This window comes from Mesitornis unicolor, unplaced genomic scaffold (genome assembly GCF_000695765.1).
Source record: "Mesitornis unicolor isolate BGI_N332 unplaced genomic scaffold, ASM69576v1 scaffold7341, whole genome shotgun sequence".
NCBI lineage: Eukaryota > Metazoa > Chordata > Aves > Mesitornithiformes > Mesitornithidae > Mesitornis > Mesitornis unicolor.
Genome location: NW_010164418.1, coordinates 1 through 19,313, shown reverse-complemented (window position 1 = coordinate 19,313; position 19,313 = coordinate 1). Strand labels below are relative to the sequence as shown.

The window sequence follows — 19,313 nt, the reverse complement described above, 5'->3', positions numbered from 1 at the left end:
AAACAGCCAGTCAGGGAAGTTATTTTTAATTTTATACCAAAAGAAATGGCCAACCCAAAATTTAGATGCCTGTTTATAAATTAAAACAGTTTTTTGATGATGGCAGTGGAAAAAATGTGCTTTGACTTTTTCTTTGTTGGTTTTAAGCATAATAGCTGAGTCTACTCTTCATCTTTAATTATTTTCCTATTTTTTTCTCTCCTAATAATTAAATTGACAGCTTGTATGCTTTCCTTCTTTCATAATCTCCTATTTATTGTTGATTGTATTGCTTCTGTTTTGAAGATACTCGCAAAAATGTTAAATTTGCTTTAAAGATAGGCATTTTTACTTAAGTTTACTCTGAAGTGAAAAAATAAGTTTCTTAGTGTATTTTTTGTTTCAATTTGTTTCTTGTTTTTTTTGGGGGGAAGAGATTTTTGGGGGTTTTTTTGTTTAGTTTTTTTCTGAGGGGGATAACTTTTCTATTTTATTTATGAGCAGTATACTAGAACTGCTGTTTTTGAGCAAATATTGGCCTTTTCTCCATGGTTTTGAGCTGTCACGTACAGCTGTGCCTAACTTCTCAGAAACACATTCTATATCTGGTTTGCTGGTATCTTAATTTCACTGATAGCTTGACCAAAATCAATTACTGCAACTGTTTGACTTAATTTCATGCTAAAACTAAAAACTCAAAATTAATAATATAGATTTTTTTGTTTGATTTCTCATATTATAGTTGGCTTGTCACACTCAGCTGTTCAGTGTCAAAGGTAATAACAAGAGTTTTGTTGTGTAAACTGAGTTTACTGAACTCTGTTGTACATGTGTGACAGTGGAAGAAGTTTCCATATTGTGTCATCTTAGTTGCCCCTTTTGGGGTAGGTGAGGGATTTATTCTGCTCTTAAGTTTTTGGTTGATTGCTAATTTAACTTCGTCATTACTTTTTTCCCCCCTTCTTGTATCATTTCATGCTGTTTCTTCCTGTGAGCAGATGGTAGAGGTGGCTTTGGGTAAAAAGAAAAAGATATATAGTTATACTATATACTTTGTATGCTTTGTAAATATATGATTCAAAAGCCAAAGGCATAATTTTTAGAAATTGCAAACATCCCAATTAGGAACATGACAATACGAATTGAATCAGATATTTTAGGCCAATAGATGGTGCTATTCCGTAGCATTAGAAATGCATAGGTCTTTTGAAGGTCACTTTACAGGAGGCCAAACTAAAAGCTGCTGAGCAAACATGTTTTGCTTTACAGGCATCTCAGTCTTACAAGATGCGAATGCGGTCTTGATGTATTAAGCTTTTAAATGTCTGAGTTGTTGAATATTTGAACTGTTTTGTTTTCCAATTACACCACTATAACAGTAGAACTAAATCCTTTGTATATATTCAGTAATCAAAGCATTTCAAAACCAAATCTACGCATTTTGAACTGAGTAGTCTAAAGCTTTCCTTAAAAAAGAAATGAGGATCATTTTGAAGTTTCCTTACATGGGTACTCTGTTTTATTCAGAAGATAGAGGCTACTTCCATTTTGTCAACAGTAATATTTTTTTCCTAAATGTTTTAAGAAAATAATTGCTGGTTTCAATCATGTAACACCTAGATAGTCTTATGAACTGCTTTTTGTTACAGCCTACCACTTGGCAAAAGGTCTTTTGTTTAAGTAGAGCACTACAGACATGCAAGCATTAGAAATTTGTTTAAAAATAGTGGAATTCCTCTGTTGGTTCAGTGAAGTAGTTTGAACAGAAGTTTGTGCTGGGAGCTAGTAGCCATGTCTTGCAATATTCCTTCTACACCATTTTTTTCATACTACAATACATACATTAAAATGTACTAAGTGCTTTTTGAGTTGATTTGAAATTAGGAATGCTTTTTTCTCCTGTATGAGATTTCATAATTATAGTGTAAGTTGTAATAAGTTTTTTTTAATCTGTTTATTTATTAGTTTGCACTTAGATGTAAACCATGTTAAGATAAACAGAATTCTGTTTGGAATTTTAATGCTTAATTTTCTTGTGTTTGTAGGAGTGGTTTGCTGTTTATGTTGAGCTTAATCAGCAGATAGCAGCCCTTCTAAATGCAGGGGATGAGGAGGACCTTGTGGAATTGAAAGCATTGCAGCAACAGCTGAGTGATGTGTGTTACCGGCAGGCCAGTCAGCTGGAATTCAGGCAGAATCTATTACAAGCAGCACTTGAATTCCACAGCGTTGCTCAGGATGTAAGTTTTTCTCTTTAACTTTTCGTAGACTCACCTGTCAACATATTATTCCCTTAGTTTTATAAATGCTGAATACATTTGAAAAAAATTAGGGGAGTGGGGGGACATAAAATGTCATTTGGAAAATGTAGTAAGTCTTCATTTACTATAATTGAAACACTGAGAAGATGGACTTCCCTTTTTTTAGAAGGGAAATGCTTTGTAATATGTCTTACATTTCAATAGCATTTGAAATAAAATTGATACTAGTTTAAAAAGTTGTGCTTTTTCCCCCCCTCTAATTTTTTTAATTATTGGCATATGCATTAATTGAACTGCAATTTGGTTTCATATATTTTTTTTTAATTGGCATATATTCCTTTCCTAGACTTTTCTAAAAAAAAATAAAGACAAGAAATAAAAAAAAATTGGCTTCCGCCCCTCCCACCACCCAGGGATGTGTGCCCTTTGAATTTTATAGGCAGATGGTTTGTTTATCTTTCATCTTGACTTTCATTTCCTATCGATGCAAAGAGAAATGTGTAAAACAACAGATTTAAAAACATTTAGAAGAAAATTGCAGATCCAACCATCTGAAGCTCAAAACTTTATTTTAAATATCAATATTTTTTTCATTTTAGTTGTCTCAGCAATTAGATGGCTTACTAGGAATGTTGTGTGTAGATGTAGCACCAGCAGATGGAGCATCAATTCAACAAACTTTAAAACTACTGGAAGAGAAATTGAAAAGTGTTGGTAAGTAAAATATTTCTGCATTTTAGATACACATATTCTAATGAATGCATTACAGGAAATAAACCAGTAATCCCACCTTCTTTTAAAAAAGATGGCAGAAAAACATCTGTCTCTTCTGATTCTTAGCCAAGTAATGCTCCACCTTTGACTTGCTTATGCTATCTACTGCATAGTAGTTCTGCCTGGGGAAAATGATCTGGAAAATCTTTCTTTTAACTGTTTTGCATGTAATATATATTTGTTATATACCATTATCAATCTGTAAACAACCTTTTTTTCCACACTAATCATCCTCAGTATCTTGGGAATATAGTGCTTAGATGTTAATTTTACATCTAGAATTGACCTCTTGATGATTAAGAATATTATCCACTCAGTTTTAAAATGCTTGTATGGAGTATTTTGCAGTAGCTTTAAATGTATGTTAATAACTGACAAATCTGACGTCGTTACACTGTCAAGCATATACAATAGAATATTTCAGTTGGAAGGAACCTATAGTGATCATCTAGTCCAGTATGTTGTAGGAGAAAGAGCTCTGAAGCAAAATCATGCTAGAATATGTTAGAAGTAGTTATGATTGGAATACAACAGTTTGCATAAACTAGGTATTTCTTTAGGAAAACAGACAGTAGAGCTGCCAAATGGTACATATAGCAGCAGATTCTAAGGGTTGGCATATTTCTGTATAGAAAAATGTATCAGCCGTGTGAGATGTGTTATAAAGTAGTAACTTCTGCCAGCTGTGGAAGAACATTTATGTTACAACTGCTTAGCAGTGATAAATATTTTAGCTGTTGTGCAACTGTGTGAATGAAAGACATTAATTAGCTATTTATATGCTGAAAAGTTAATACTAACTGTCAGCTTTTATTCCTTTTCTTGTTATCTCCTAGGTCATAAAATAGCAAAGCCTTAGCTCTTTGTTAATATAGACAAATGCTCACTTGAACTTAAAATTTGGAAAGGGCAGCGAAAGACAGATAGTAATGTTCTTTTCGCTTTCCAGCCTTCCATCTCAGGTTCTGTTGCATTTCATCTCTCTTTTGGGGGGAAAAAAAGCCAAACAAATTTATAGTAGCAACTACAGACTTCTTGTGTTCTTGGGGGAGGGGGGTTTGGTGTTTTGGTTGGTTGGTTTTTTTTTGTTGTTTGTTTGTTGTTGTTGTTTTCTTCTTTAGACTTAGGCTTGCAAGGCTTGCGTGAGAAAGGTCAAAGTCTTCTTGATCAGATATCTAATCAGGCATCCTGGGCCTATGGAAAAGATGTGACCATTGAGAACAAAGAAAACGTGGACCATATCCAAGGAGTGATGGAAGATATGCAGCTTAGAAAACAAAGGTAATATCAACAGTTCTAGACATTAAGATTTTTGTGTGCCAGTAGGTGACTATATACTTTTTTTTTCAAATACATATTTATGTATTTTTTTTGAAAAGAGACCATTTTGCTTTATCTTCACTTAAGGGATATACTAAGCTGTCATTTGTATTTTGGTTTATTTAAATAGTACAGAAGCTTCCCTGCCTAATCTGTTGTAGCATATTCCTAAATCCAAGTACCTTTTCTATTTCAGTACTGGATGGAGTATGTGAGTGCTTTCCTGTACTTGTAAATGCTCAAGAATTATGTATTCCTTTTATATGGAGTTAGGGAACGGATGAAAGAGGCGTCTTTTATACATGAGCATTTTGAAATGGAAGGTATACTAAGGCTATAGTAGTGGTGATGACTCTAAAATTTTGTCTTAATTATGTACAGGCTTGTTTAATCTCTTCTTTTTCACAACTTCTACGCTTTGAGCATGGCATTTTCTCTCCTAAAGATAGGAAGAAAGATGAGCTGGTGTCAAGGAGACAGGGTACAAAATGGAGGCACGGAGTTCAGTTCCAAAATGTGGGGGTTTTGTGAGTTTTGAAAAAAGGTATGGTGGGGACCAAAGTTGTAGTAGGGAAAAATACTGGGGACGGTTGAATTTGCAAGAAGGATGGATTTTGTAATCATCTTCCTCCAAGCCTTTCCTTGATGATTTTTTGTTAAAGATGTAGTAGTACTGGATTGGTTATAGTACTGCATTTTTTCTGCTCAAGAGAGTGAAAGAGTCGAATGGTGTTGCTCATTACTACTGGTGCAACCCTGAGACAATACAGCACTCTCCATAGAAAGTGCCTGAACTTTGAGGGCAATGGCTGAACAAAAAGGTCCCTCTAGGGAAGAACAAGGTTTAACGAGCATCCAGTTGCTCATTTTAGGAATTAATTCTACCTCTCACTGCTCACAAATTGTTTTCTTAGGAAGCTTAGTGTAAGAAACCATGTGTCTTGATAATGCTTAGAAATGGTATTGTTTTAAGTATGTCCTCTGAATCCTATTTAATTGAGCAGCACTTGTGTTTAGAAGGCCAACTGCAAAGAGCTGTAGAGGAACATGTGTTACTGTGAAATAAAATGACAGTTGGAATTCGGGACTGAGAAGAGAAATGCTCATGGGAGAAGGAAGAGCTTGATATACGTAGTAATGGACTCTGAACCAGCTGTTAAAAATAAACGTTGGAAAACTTCTGCAAAAACTGCTTTAATGCTCAATCATAGTGTGAGAAGCAACTAGAATGCTACAAATTATTAGGAAAGGAATAGAAAACTATAAGAAAAATGTCCTTGTGTCACTGTAGAGATTTGTAGTCCATTTGTGTTTTCAGTGTTACGTAGTTCTGGTCCCCATTCTCAGAAGGGATGTAGAACTGTGGGAAGTCAGTTAGAGGATCACAAAGTAAAGAAAATGCTCAGATAAAGGTATGAAGCAGCTTTTCAAATTATAAATGATTACACAACGTGTTTCAGTGTGGATGAGACAAAAAGGTATGAAGAGGACTGCTATCTCTTGGTAGCATTTAATAGTAATTTTCTCAACACTTCTTCCCCCCACCCCCTACCCCAATTGTGTGTTAATTTGTATACACCTCTAGTATAATGTTTGTTTCTAGGGGCATTTTGCTCTTTAGTTATGCTTTTAGAACCCATAAACTGCTTTTCTGCGTTACTAGAGCAACAAATTTCTTTTCTGTAAGCATCACAGCACTGCAGGACAAGTAACAAAATGCAGCATGCTAACACACTGTTCTTTGGAAGTGCTTATGTTTGCATCCAGTTTGAAAAAAATGGATCTGTGCATACCATCTTTTGCATTCATTTATACTGCTAACTGTTGTTGATGCTAGCAATTCCATTTGCACTGGACAGGAGCCTGAATCTTGCTGTCTACTTAGTAGGCTCTGAAATTTAAATGGAAAGGTCATTCTGCTGAATGTATTAGCTTAGCTCTCACTGTGGAAAGAAAAAAACTTTCAAAATGCTGATTAGAGAGAGAGAACTGCAAAATGTGCTTAATTTAGAAGAGAAATAGAAATAGTTATTATATGAATTAGATTTTGAAATACTTCCTGACAAATTATAACAAAGGACATTGTAATATAAGGGTTCAATTACTACATTATTTAGTTAGCTAAAAAGAAAAATGGAAAGATGTATTAACATGTTTTAAACAGTTCTCATTTTATTCACCAAGAAAACTTTGCTACCAGCTCACAGTACGTTTCAGAATTATGCTAGGTTTAAGCCAGCTTTCACCTAGACTTCAGTAGAACAAAGTCTGTCTCAGCCATGTAAGCCTCTGTGTGGCCTGGAAATCTTAACTAGTGTAACAAGGTAAGGAATCTGCAATGCAGCTAGAGAGCCTTGTAGCTACTGCTGGTATTACTATCTATAGCGTGGCCATATTTGGAGTCTTGGGGATCATGATTTCAGTGGGTTGTCGTGCTCAGTTCTATTTACTGCATGTTTCTTATTGTTATGCAAGGCATTACATATTTTGGCTAAGCTAAGCAGCACGAAAATGCTTTAATCACCTTTTTATGAACACTTGCATCTTAATGCTGCTCACTGAAAACATCACTGTCAAACTTGGGAGTGTATGGTGTCTGCTATGCATGTGTTTTAAAGCAAGTCTGTCTGTGCTGCTGTTTAAGGTGTGAGGATATGGTGGATGTACGGCGACTGAAGATGCTTCAGATGGTACAGTTATTTAAATGCGAAGAGGATGCTGCTCAGGTATGAAAATGCCTACAGAATTTCATCATTCTGGTCTTCATAGTCCACTGGCTAAACTTGTGGGAATTGATAGTTGTACGGTATTATTTTTGTCACTTTCAAATGTAGTTTTGTTTAGTGACTTCGTACAGTGAAAATAAAGGATATATGACTGAAAATAGTGTATTTAGTAATTACATGCGTGACCCACTAGTTTGTGAAGATTTTTCCATATCATGTAGCTACTTCACCCTTTTAGATTAATTTATTTTTAATTTACTAGTTTTTATTCTTCTGTTTCTAAGGCAGTAGAATGGTTAAGTGAGTTGCTGGATGCTCTGCTGAAGACACACATTCGATTAGGAGATGATGCTCAAGAAACAAAAGTTTTACTGGAGAAACATCGAAAATTCGTTGATGTTGCACAGGTGAAATTAATTACTTTTTTGGCAATATGGGTTTTGTACAGTTTCAGATCTCCTAAATAAAATTGGTACCTATATGGACAATTATGGAGCAGCTGTTACTAGTCTTAATGGATTACCTCAGTGATTGAATGAAGTTGTGATTGCTAGAATTGCTGATGAGCCTAATGAGATTTTGAAGTTCCATCAACAGTAGTGACATTGCAGTCTACTGCCTTAGTATGTTCTGCTTCACATAGGCAATGCAAACCACAAAACATATAAAGTTCACATTGATTTTTTTAAAAGGCGTATATTTCAAAAGTCTTTATAAAGACTTTTGAAGGACTGCAATCAAAATATTGAAAAATGCGTGAGCTACTTGATTTCAGCCTATTTTGTGCTGTACTTGATGCTAATCAACTACTAAGTTAAATGCAGAGTTTTTGTGTGAGCTTTCTTTCCATCCTCTCCAACTTTCAGAGTACTTATGATTATGGGAGACAGTTACTGCAGGCAACTGTTGTCCTGTGCCAGTCCCTGAGATGCACCTCAAGATCCTCAGGGGACACACTTCCAAGACTGAACAGAGTATGGAAACAGTTTACAATAACTTCTGAAGAAAGAGTGCACCGGCTGGAAACAGCTGTTGTGTTTCATTCAAGTGCTGAAAAGGTGAGTGTTGTGTTTTTAGGAAGAAAAATTCTGTATCGGAATTTAAGCAAACAAAATGTAAGAAAAGTGAAGTTGTCAGTGTGTATTTCTTTTCCTTTCTAAATGTATTTTTAAAAAAAACAGAGGAATTTAAGCATATTTTTCTAATTGTTAATTTCAGTACTTAATGTGGCTACTGCTTGCATACCTATATTGGTGTAAGGCCTGCTTAACAAAAAAAAATAGCATCCTTGAAGTTCAGGTGCATTGAGTGGTATCTGGGAAGAACCTTTTTTTAACTTTTCTGAGGGGAACTATGATGTTGATAATAAAGCTTTTCTTAGCATGTTTTGAACTGTATTTTTAAAGGCAAGGAACACTTCTTGATTTGTGTTTTTGTGCAAGGTGTAATACAAAGCTATGAGGTCATTTAAGACCTTTAGAGGGTTAGAAGGAGTATTGCCTTTTAAGCCATATGCATTTTGAATGTGATAATCTTCTCACAAAATGCATAAATGAATTAAACTCACCAGTTTGATTTTCGTGCATGCTGTGCTGCAGCACCTTGTATTTTGCACTTTCAGAGTTCTGAACATGTTTTCTTCAAAACACACCTCTGCCTTGGTATGATTTTCAAACTCACCACTGTGCCCAGTTGTATGATGCTAGAAGCCACAGAGGAGGATTAGCAGTCCCCAGTCATGTCATGAGGGATTGTTGCTATTCAGTAACAGCTCGCTGAAGGGGGGAATGTCGAGAGTTTCCAAATGTCCGAACAATGTCCGTTAGTGTAGATCATGAGAGGTAGGGCCTTTTTGCCCAGGAACCATTCTTTCTGTGAAGTGATGCGTTTTAGAAGAGCAATTTAGAGTATGAATCTCTAATAGTCACAATAAAACTGCACATAACTGCAAAAAGCCTTGCAAAGGTAAATGAAAACAAATTCATTATGTCATTGAAGGAGAGTACGGATACAAAGTTGATTCATATACTACTTTCATTTATTAATTTCTTGTTTGCATTAATGGAAGATACTTTTTAGACATTGAGAGTTGCTGGAGGTTCACAAAAGCAGAAATACATCCTCTAAGCTGCCACAGATGGCTGAAAAAGGTTTTTTACCTGATACCAAATTAGAATTCTGTTGTTCATAAACTTGTAAAGGAGTTGATTGTCTCAGTCTGTATTATGAGCATTCTTTTATTACTGCAGTAATTTATTGCTATGTTTTTAGGCAATCATAAGTTTAAAAAAAGTAAACAGGTGAAAACATAATGCACTTGTTCAGAAACATAATTCTCCTAGCACTATTGTGACTTTTTAATGGGACTGTGAGGAAAATATGCTGTTGATATCCATGCTGCTCTGGAAAAGTGTAAGAAGTGGCTGAGGGAGAAGTGGAAGAAAATGCAGAACTAAGTATTAGTATTGGGTCCCAACCTCATCTGGAAACACTTGTGTTCAGACTTTTTTTAATCCTACCTGTTCTGTGCCAGATGTGGATTTTAGTTTTGAAATGGCTTGTAATGGACCCTTTGTTATTCATATTTATAGAATAGAATAGTCTGCTTCAGTTGGAAAGGACATACAAGAATCATCTGTTCCAACTGCGTCACCACTTCAGGGCTGGCCAATTTAAAGCATGTTAAGGACATTGTCCAAATGCCTCTTAAACACAGGCTTGGGGCATCGACTACCTCTTTAAGAAGTGTGTTCCAGTGTTTGACCACCCTCTCAGTAGAGAAATGCTTCCTAATGTCCAGTCTAAATCTCCCCTCACACAGCTTTGAACTATGCCCACGCATCCTATCACTGGATACCAGGGAGAAGAGATCAGCACCTCCCTCTCCCCTTCCTCAGGAACCTGCAGAAAGTGATGAGGTCACCCCTCAGCCTCCTTTTCTCCAGACTAGTCAAGCCCAGAGTCCTCATAGGACATTCCTTCCAGCCCTTTCACCAGCTTTGTTGCCCTCCGCTGGATATGTTCAAGGACATTCACATACTTAAGTTGTGGGGCCTAGAACTACATGCAGTGCTAAAGATGAGGCCACAGCATCATTGAATACAGCGGGATAATGGTTTCTTTTATTTGATGTGACTGACTTGATGCATGTTACTATTTTTAAGCATTTTATATTTATTGCTGTAATACTGTCTGGCAAGAATATATTTTCCTTTTTGTTCCCTCTTAAAAGTAACATAAAACTTTCTAGTACAGAACAGTGGTAGCCCTAAACTGTCTTCTCAATTATAGCTTAATTGATATTTTCCTTTCTTGAATTACACTGATATTTCAATTGATCTCATATAAAAGGGGCAGTGAAGATCCTGAAAGAGCACTCACTTTGCCAGTTAATGGCACTTTAAAAAATACATCCTTTGTCTACTTTATTCTGCATTTCTTTTTCATTTTCTTTTTTTTTTTAAAACAGATTTTGCAAGAATGTCCAGAGCAGCCTGAAGCTTTTAATGAAGTGGAACAATTTGACGAAATTGAAGCAGTTGGGAAATCGCTGTTGGACAGACTAACAGTGCCTGTAGTTTATCCTGATGGGTATGCAAAATGTTTTTCTAATGCCTACTAAATATGCTAAAGTTTCATAATAGTCTCGTATGCAGAAGACTCCTGAATGCTTATAGCTGAAATTAAAAAGGCAGCACGCTAATACTCATTAGAAATTCTTTTCCATCTTTTCATAGAAAGCAGGCAGGTCTAATTTCAAATGTTCCAAAGACAACGTGCCCAGTTTTTCAAAGTAATTAGTTTCACACTCATTCATTATTAGATTTTTGCAGGCTTTGCAGCAGTAGAGTATGTAGAAGTAACAGAAGTATGACCAGTCCCAATCTCTTCTCTCTGAAAAAATACAAGAGATTTGAATCATGGCTTTATGATTAATTTATTCTCAATTCTATCTGAAGTCTTAGCCCAGAACATGGAAGATAAATTTACATTTGATTTATTCAGCAAATAAGACAGTACTTCCCTTGTGAGCTATTCATACTAATTTAAAATTGGTCTTGAGCTACAAAAGCAAATTGAATTTGGAATCTCAGCCATAATAAAACTCGGTTCTCTGTCTTCAGTAAAATACACTTGTCCATTGTGATGATGAGCCTGTACTTAATTTCTTCTGCCTGAGTATAACCAAGTCTTGGAACTAGCCTCTGGGTGTGTAGGATCCTGCACCATAAAGAATGAGGTTTGAAATCAATATTTTGAGTTAGAGGCTGAAACCTCATGAGATGGTATCAGGCAACTGCATTATGGGTTACCTGAAGGCAATCTGAAAAACACAGTTACAGGAAGCTGGTCATGAATATTAATTTCCTGTGATCTTATTTCCAAAATACAATGCTTCTTATGCAGTATAGCTTCCTTCAGTAAGGAGTGCTACCCACAAAGATAAACACAGGCCTGAAATAGTAGTGATTTTTACTGCCCTTGCAGTAATGTATTTGAAAATAGTGGAAGATTTTATAGCTGGGGTGGGGGCGGATGGACACCAAAACAAAAACCCCAAGAAGTGCGTTGTTTCTTGAAGTATTTTGGTGTAAGTTTTGTATAGTAGACTTTAGCGACTCAGTAGAAGTAGCAGTTGCTATTTATTCTTAAAACCAATGTAATTTGCAGGTAGACTATTAAAGTAAAAACAAACATTAGAGCCTGGGAAAGCTCCCCATGAAAGAAGCTGCTTGCCACACTTCGGGGTTTGTCCTAATGTAATGTTCCTACAGCTGTAGGTATATATGCACCTGTATTTTAGGTGGACTGACTGAATCCTGAACGTTTTTTCTGACCCCTCTGCCGCTTCAGCAGAATTCTGCATGCGCCCCTTATCAAAAGAGGGATCTTAGCTGTCCTAAATCCCAGGGTCCCCTGATCATTGTCCCTAGGCATTCTATTACCGAAGCATTTAACAGTTTTCAAAGAGTTCATTCAGAAGTAATTTAAGAAATGTAGGAACACACAAAATGTCATAAAAAGTTTGAGGGCATGTTTGTCAGTGTCTTCTTGGAAGTCCAGCTCACTGTTCCCTGTCCTGCTCATGGCTTCTAATCTGTATCAGGAAAAATACCTGCCCAATACTGTGATCCCATGTGTAGTTGTGCAATGTGTTGTCTTTGGCATTCCTAGTCAAACTAGTCTACTCCTGCATGAAATAATTTTTCCGTCTGCTTATGCCTGTCCCCCCCAGCTCTGTCCAAATTCCTTTGTCCTACCACAATTTCCAGTCTTTGACCTCTGTGCTTTGTAATTAGATTTGATAACAGTTATTCTTCTGAAACGTATTCTGTTCAAATCATCCTTTTGCTGACAGCTTGGTTAGTGGTTTCCCTAACATTTCAACTGTTCTTCTGTTGTATTTGAATGAGGGAAATCAACTTATATAGCCATGTGTTCCTTTCAGTTTGAGAGATGGTTGACATAATTTGACAGCTTGTGGCTGGCTTCACATACACAGATTCCTTCAATCATGCAGCAATTGTGTAGCCTTAGAATTCATGTATAGACAGATTTCTTTGCTTGTCATAGTGCTCAAAACTGCCAGACTGACTTGGGTGGTAGCCAAAGAATGGTGTATTTAAAAAAAAAAAAAGTGTTATGAAGTATCTAGTTGCGTTTATAGAACAGTGCCCTGTTTTTAAGGGAATCTTTTGGGTGTAAAAAGGTTATCTAGTATTTGTAATAACTTCATCAAAACATGCTGTCAGGTATCATTACTGAGTCTCCAAAGCCTTTTAAAGGTGGCTTTTAAATTTCAAGAGGAAAAGTGCCTATATTTCTTATTTGCTTTGATTTTTGTAGTTCCATTCACATGTATGTTCATGTAATGTCTTTTCACTGATAACTTTTTGTGGTTTGTGGTTTGTTTGTTTTTTTTGTTTTAGGTCTGAGCAGTACTTTGGGAGCCCAAGTGATATGGCTTCTGCAGCAGAACACATTAGAGAGAAGATGAAGCTAGTTAGCCTGAAAAGGCAGCAGCTGAGACAACCAGAAGCCACTACCCCAGAGAGCTAATACTGACCCTTGTTTATGAATTCATAATAGGACTTCAGTTTGCAATCCAGCATGTTATTTGCATATTACAGAATTTGGCATAATATATTAAAATGCATTTCACAGATGTTATAAGTCTCATCTTTTTTTCAAAGTAAATGTTCTCAGCATCTTAACACTGTACATCTATCAAGCCATAATTATTTAACATGCTATGAAACCATAGATTCCAAGTATGTTATGAAAAAGAGCTGTAAACTTTGCACTGAAATTTGCTGTAAAGCTTTACCTGACATGTCAGCTGCTTCTTAGTTAAACAGCTGATGCAAGCTTTGAATGGTGCTAATAAAAGTGTTAGGAGTTCCATATTATGAAATTGTAGTTCTTTGCTTCCCCCTATGCCCAGGTGATATAGTAATTTTAGACTGTAGGTAAAGTTTCTGCAGTGTAGACTGTGGTGACCCTATAATTTTAATTTTAAATACTTTTTCTTTAAAAAAAAGATCGTTTTTGTTGTGCCAGTATGCAACCTGCCCATCAGATCTTTGATATATCAAATTCATTAAACAGATGTTTTCCTATTTGTATTGATAATGTATTAAAAGCTGTTTGTGCTTAATAAAAATCATCTTTTAAAATTAATGTAAATTTGTTCTGGTCTGTATTCTCAAATGTCGTTTGTGTTATATTTTTGTGATAAATGGTAGTACAGATAATCGCTCCCCCAGTATATTTACAAACTCTACAATTTTTCTTATGAAATGCTCTTTAACACTGTTAGCTATAAGGGGAACTGCTCTTGAACTATTATTTATAGGAGTGAGAGTCTGTGCTATTTTTTTCTTCCTGATAGCAGTACTTAACACAATAGTAAGATAGTATGTGCGTAAGTCGGTGTCATGTTAATAATGTAAGACTGGGACACCTCTCCAGTGCTTTATTTCTAAGTCTTGTTTCCCTTAGAATGGAGAATCTTGAATAATATGAACATACCTGGTAGTACCATTGAGGTTAAAGATTTTAATCTGAAAAATTATTAACATGAATTTCACAACTTAAAGTCATGAGATGAGTAATAAAATGTAATTATTAAAAATGGCTTCTCTGTAGCTTCACTGATAAAGGTGATGGGGGTTTTTTTTTCCTCTCAGGGTGTTTTGGCAGAGGAAATTCAGTTGTTTTTTGATGCATTTGATGCAGTGACACAATATCACATTAATACTAGTTTAAAACCAACTGAAGTTTCACAGATCTTATTTATAAAGAGGCTTTTTCAATACAGTCTTTTAAAATTTAATTTACTTTTTCAGTTCCATTTGAGAAAGCTGCTGTTACTATGGCTAATATTTGGATAACTTGAATTTATTTAGAAAGAATAAAAACATGGAAAACCTACCTATATTTAAGACAAAGCAAGATTATAGTCACTAAAAAGCACTGCATCTCCAGTTCTGCAGCATTTGTTTGTAAATCAAATCTACTTACAGTTAGTAAGGGTCTGCAATATAAAATATTAAAATATTAGTTTACAGTAAGCACGTGTTAAATACTTTAAGATTATTTGCAGGTTTCTATTTTATGTTTTATTGTATCTTTGTTCTTTTTAGGGCCTCAATAACACGCAAAACCAGAGCAGTATCAGAAACTCCTAACTCATTCATGTGGCAGCTGTGTGCCCAACTTGGAACTGATGACTGTTCACCTTAATAACCCCAACATTAATTTTGGCTCTGTGTATGAAGTCCAATCTTGAGGCTGTTCATATCTGTCGTCCAGCATTCCTAGAGGCCAGTGGATTCTGACTTTCTTCCTATTGTCTCTAGTTGAGACTGATATAACCCCTTGGGCTTTGCCAGCTTTTCCTCTATTCCCTTTTCCTTCCTCTCTGGAATTCCTTGCCTTTAGGGACATCGAGTGGCTGGTAGGGTTTTTACCAGTCACTTTGCTATTTACCTATTTTCTATGTATCAGGAATGATGGCAGTAGTTCTGTAGGTCATGATGCATAAGTCTGCCAGATATTTCTACATCCTCGCTATCAACTGTGAGACTTCCTGCCTTTACTGAAAGAATGAAACAAACACATATGTTGAATGTAACTGATTAAGAGATTCTTGTGCTGCTCTTCTCAGAGATGGTAGATAGACTCTGGTTGTACTTGCTACTGAACCTTTAGAAATGTACAACCCCTAATAGCATACGAAGTCCATGAGATCTATAGAGACATGCTCAAAGGCGAAACTCTGCTCAAGTAGTCTGTTGCTACTTGTCTGTACAGGTACTACTGCAAGCAGTAGTGGTGGCTCTACCTGTGGCTCTTGCTCTGCACTTTTTAGTAGCAAAAGCAATTCAAACAACAGTTTCAAAATACGCAGATATGGTTGGTTTTTGTTTTGGTTAGGTTTTTTGGACATTAATCACCTGCAGTGAGGGAACAGTGCTACCTGTAAGATGGGGAGATACCAACAGAGTATGGAAGGATTGATTGTGAGGATTGTAGCTATTACATTCCTAAGTATATTATGATTAATGACTAGGAAGTGATGGAGTCAACTCTGTTCCATGGTGATGAAATCAATAACAAGAATTTCCAAGTTCCTGTTAGCCAAATTTGGATGTATTTGAAGTGTTTTAAAATATGGTAAATACCGTGTCACTCTTTCTAGTAATGTAATCCTGAGTGTGGTTTTGGTGACAGTGAATAATAAGGAGCTTTGGAAAAGTGATCAGCTCAGTAGATGTCCCCCATTTTTAGTAGTGCATCAGTTGGATAGACTGGCAATCATATCATATGCCTATACGTATAAGCTCTTTTAATTGTGAGAGGTGTGTGGGCATTTGTATTAGTTTCCATAAAAATGTTTGATTGTTCACTGCTTAACTTTGTATTGTGGTTAGTAGGACTAATGGTTTGTTTTTTTCTTGGTTTGGAAAAAAGATTTGGACCATGGAGACTTGCACAGCTTGTGTGACTGACTTAGTGTTCAAATAGAGTTAGTTTGGAGGTACAGCAGTGGATGGAGACGGGTTGTGTGTGCAGTGGGATTGTATAGCACCACTTATGCTGTCACGCTAGCCTAAGAGTATCAGTGCCAGCTGACAAAAAGATAGGAGGAAGATTTTTTCCATCACAGTTAACAACAAAACAGTCAGTAGGTCCTGATCACAGGGAAGGGTTGTCATGGGCCTTGAACAACAGTAATGATGTTATGTTAACCTCCAGTTTCCTGAATTCTTTTTACAGGATAAGTTAAATCTGTATAAGGAGACTGTTAGGAAGGAGGAAGAAAGGAAGCTTTTGGAGCTACAGATGAGATTATATAATAGCACATTACATGAGGTCTGTAGCTAAAATGACGAGAGACATGTATGACAGCAAAGCTTTAGTGATTTCAAACTTCTGAAGTCTCTCTCTCATATCTCTACAGACTCTCACAACAGTAAAAAGGGAGTCAGCGCTGTAAAGATGCTTAGATATGTTAGACTTCTGTTCTAGCTTAAATAAAATAGTTAGGAGGTTTGTCTAAGCGTACAGGATACCAACCAATACATACATAACAGCAGAAGAGCCTGAATGTGAACTGCAGGGCCAAACCCAGTTCAAGTATCTGGAATTTACATAACATAGTTCCAACAAGGTAATTAATTCATTATCTTCTTGGAGAGATATCTGTTGTCTTTTTCAGGTTTGTGGAAAAGTGATATACTCTGAAATAAAATGCAAAGACAAATAAGCAGTTCTATTACTTCTGGTTCTAACTTGCATAGTAATTTTGAATTTTGGTAGACTGAATCTTTTCTGTAGTGTGTAATTTCATAATATGTAACCATGCAGGCTATTGCAGTGTTACTTCTGTGGAATTGAAATCAGATGTTAGAAAAGTACACTGGGCTTTCATTTTAAAATAATTGATTCCCACAATCATCCTACCTTTGTTTCCTCCACTGAAATAGTTCAATCATTATAATAGTGATGCCTGTCAAGACTGCATCTTAATTGAAAATTCTTCTAAAAATTGTCTAATCGCATGCTTTTTGCAAGGATATGGAGTCAAGGAGTTCTTCAAGATATTTCTCATCCGATGTTCAGTGGAGGTAGTTTCATTCCGGAGATTTCCTGTGTGCAAGTACAGGTAAGACTAAACAACCACACAAAAACTAGTTTGATTTCCCGCTTCTAATTGATCTCTCTGTTCAAATCTCCCAAACACATGGTAGTTTAGGACTATTTTTCTGTGACTTCAAGGTTCATTTGGAACCTGAAGATGAATCAGTAAAGAAACTTTTGAGAAAACCTCTGATTCTGTCAAACTGGAAGACATATTAATCAAACATTGAAAATATTCATAAAAACAGATTCTTGTGTGGCTGTAAAATTTTAGTTATGCTGATATAAGAATGTATAGAGATAAGATATAGTAATAAGTATTTAGTACATGTAAAGCATTGATGATACACTTAATCTCAAAATAGCAATGAAAATTAAGGCAACAGCTTTCTCTTTTCCTGTCAGAGTTGATATTAGGTATTACAGCAAAGATTATGGGAATATAATATAGAGACAAGAGGAAGGCTAAGTTAGGATATGAATACCTCTTTTGAACAGAGAGAAAAAAAACCCTTTCTTAAAGTTTCAAACGTGCTAAGGAAATAGGATGAAAAATATTTTTAAAAAGGTGAAAATCCCAATTTTTAAATTTAACTTCAGTTGGAAAAGTTCAGCTAATTTTCAATATACTAGTGATAATTATAGTTTATAAGCTGGAGAGCAAAGAGCTAGACTAAGATTTCAAACTTCTGAAGCATGAAGAAAAGCAAAGCAAACTTTAATCAGTCATAAGCTATCATTTTGGAATATCTTCAGAAGGTGAGACCGCATCTGGAATATTGTGTCCAGTTCTGGGCCCCTCAGTTCAAGAAGGACAGGAACTGCTGGAGAGAGTCCAGCGTAGGGCTACAAAGATGATCAAGGGAGTGGAGCATCTCCCTTATGAGGAGCGGCTGAGGGAGCTGGGTCTCTTTAGTTTGCAGAAGAGGAGACTGAGGGGAGACCTCATTCATGTTTATAAATATTTAAAGGGTGAGTGTCACGAGGATGGAGCCAGGCTCTTCTCGGTGACAAACAATGATAAGACAAGGGGTAACGGACACAAACTGGAACACAGGAGGTTCCACTTCAATTTGAGAAGAAACTTCTTCTCAGTGAGGGTGACAGAGCACTGGACCAGGCTGCCCAGAGAGGTTGTGGAGTCTCCTTCTCTGGAGACATTCAAACCCCGCCTGGACACCTTCCTGTGTAACCTCATCTGGGTGTTCCTGCTCCGGCAGGGGGATTGGACTGGATGAGCTTTTGAGGTCCCTTCCAATCCCTAATGTTCTGGGATTCTGTGAAGGTCATTATGTGGAAACAAGTGACTGTATTAGCAAGAGTTGCACAGATAATTTACTTCAGTAATGAACAGAAATGGCAACATGATTTTTACTGCAGATACACCACAGGTTTTAAAATAGTAATGCTGTTTTGTTGGTAGTTTAATGACAGCATTGGAATGTCAAATGTGTTGTGACTACCTAATGCTACAGGAAAAAGTACCTTTTTGTGCACAAGCAACTAGAACACAGAGTGTGCTTAAAAACTTAAAGTAATTTTAAAATGTTAAGCATGGCTTTTTTAATAGTTCTAATTATAAGAATATATATTTCACGTATTAGCAAGCCATATATTACATATTTGCTGTTCCACAAACAACTAACCGTTGATTGCTGTCAGACACTACTGATGCAAGCTCCTGTTGGGAAAACTCTAATGACTTTGGTTTTGTATGTAAAGAAGAATACTAATATGATATATAAAATATCCTGTTTATTTATTAAGCTCAGACATCTGTGCTTAAAATGTCCAAGTAGACCAGATGTAACTATTCCTAGTTTCTAATACTCAGTATATAGTAGTCTTTCTTTCAGAAGGTTGATTTAGTCATAGATTATCTGTCAAAATTCTATAGCAAACCATGCTGCTGACTTCACATGACCAAAATGACATGTATGGCTGCTTTGCACTGCCGGCTAAAACATGGTTGTGACCCTATAAATGCACTTGGCTTTTCTGAGGATCCTGACTTTACATATCCCAATCTTGTTCTGTCTACTCTGCTACAATACCATCACTGTCAAAAGGCCACATGTACATAAAATAGATTAGAAAATAATGAAAA

The 19,313-nt window shown here is 36.1% G+C and overlaps 1 protein-coding gene across 1 annotated transcript in view; it reads left to right on the top strand.

The window, feature by feature from the left end:
• SESTD1 (SEC14 and spectrin domains 1) overlaps positions 1-13,737 on the top strand; it is a 45,532-nt gene extending 31,795 nt beyond the window's left edge. The window contains exons 10-17 of the mRNA XM_010194315.1: positions 2,025-2,219; positions 2,840-2,954; positions 4,136-4,295; positions 6,979-7,060; positions 7,345-7,467; positions 7,927-8,118; positions 10,530-10,651; positions 12,991-13,737. Coding sequence (XP_010192617.1) covers positions 2,025-2,219; positions 2,840-2,954; positions 4,136-4,295; positions 6,979-7,060; positions 7,345-7,467; positions 7,927-8,118; positions 10,530-10,651; positions 12,991-13,120 — 1,119 coding nt within the window. The 3' untranslated portion in view covers positions 13,121-13,737. The remainder of the gene's footprint in view (positions 1-2,024; positions 2,220-2,839; positions 2,955-4,135; positions 4,296-6,978; positions 7,061-7,344; positions 7,468-7,926; positions 8,119-10,529; positions 10,652-12,990) is intronic.
• The last annotated feature ends 5,576 nt before the right edge of the window (positions 13,738-19,313 follow it).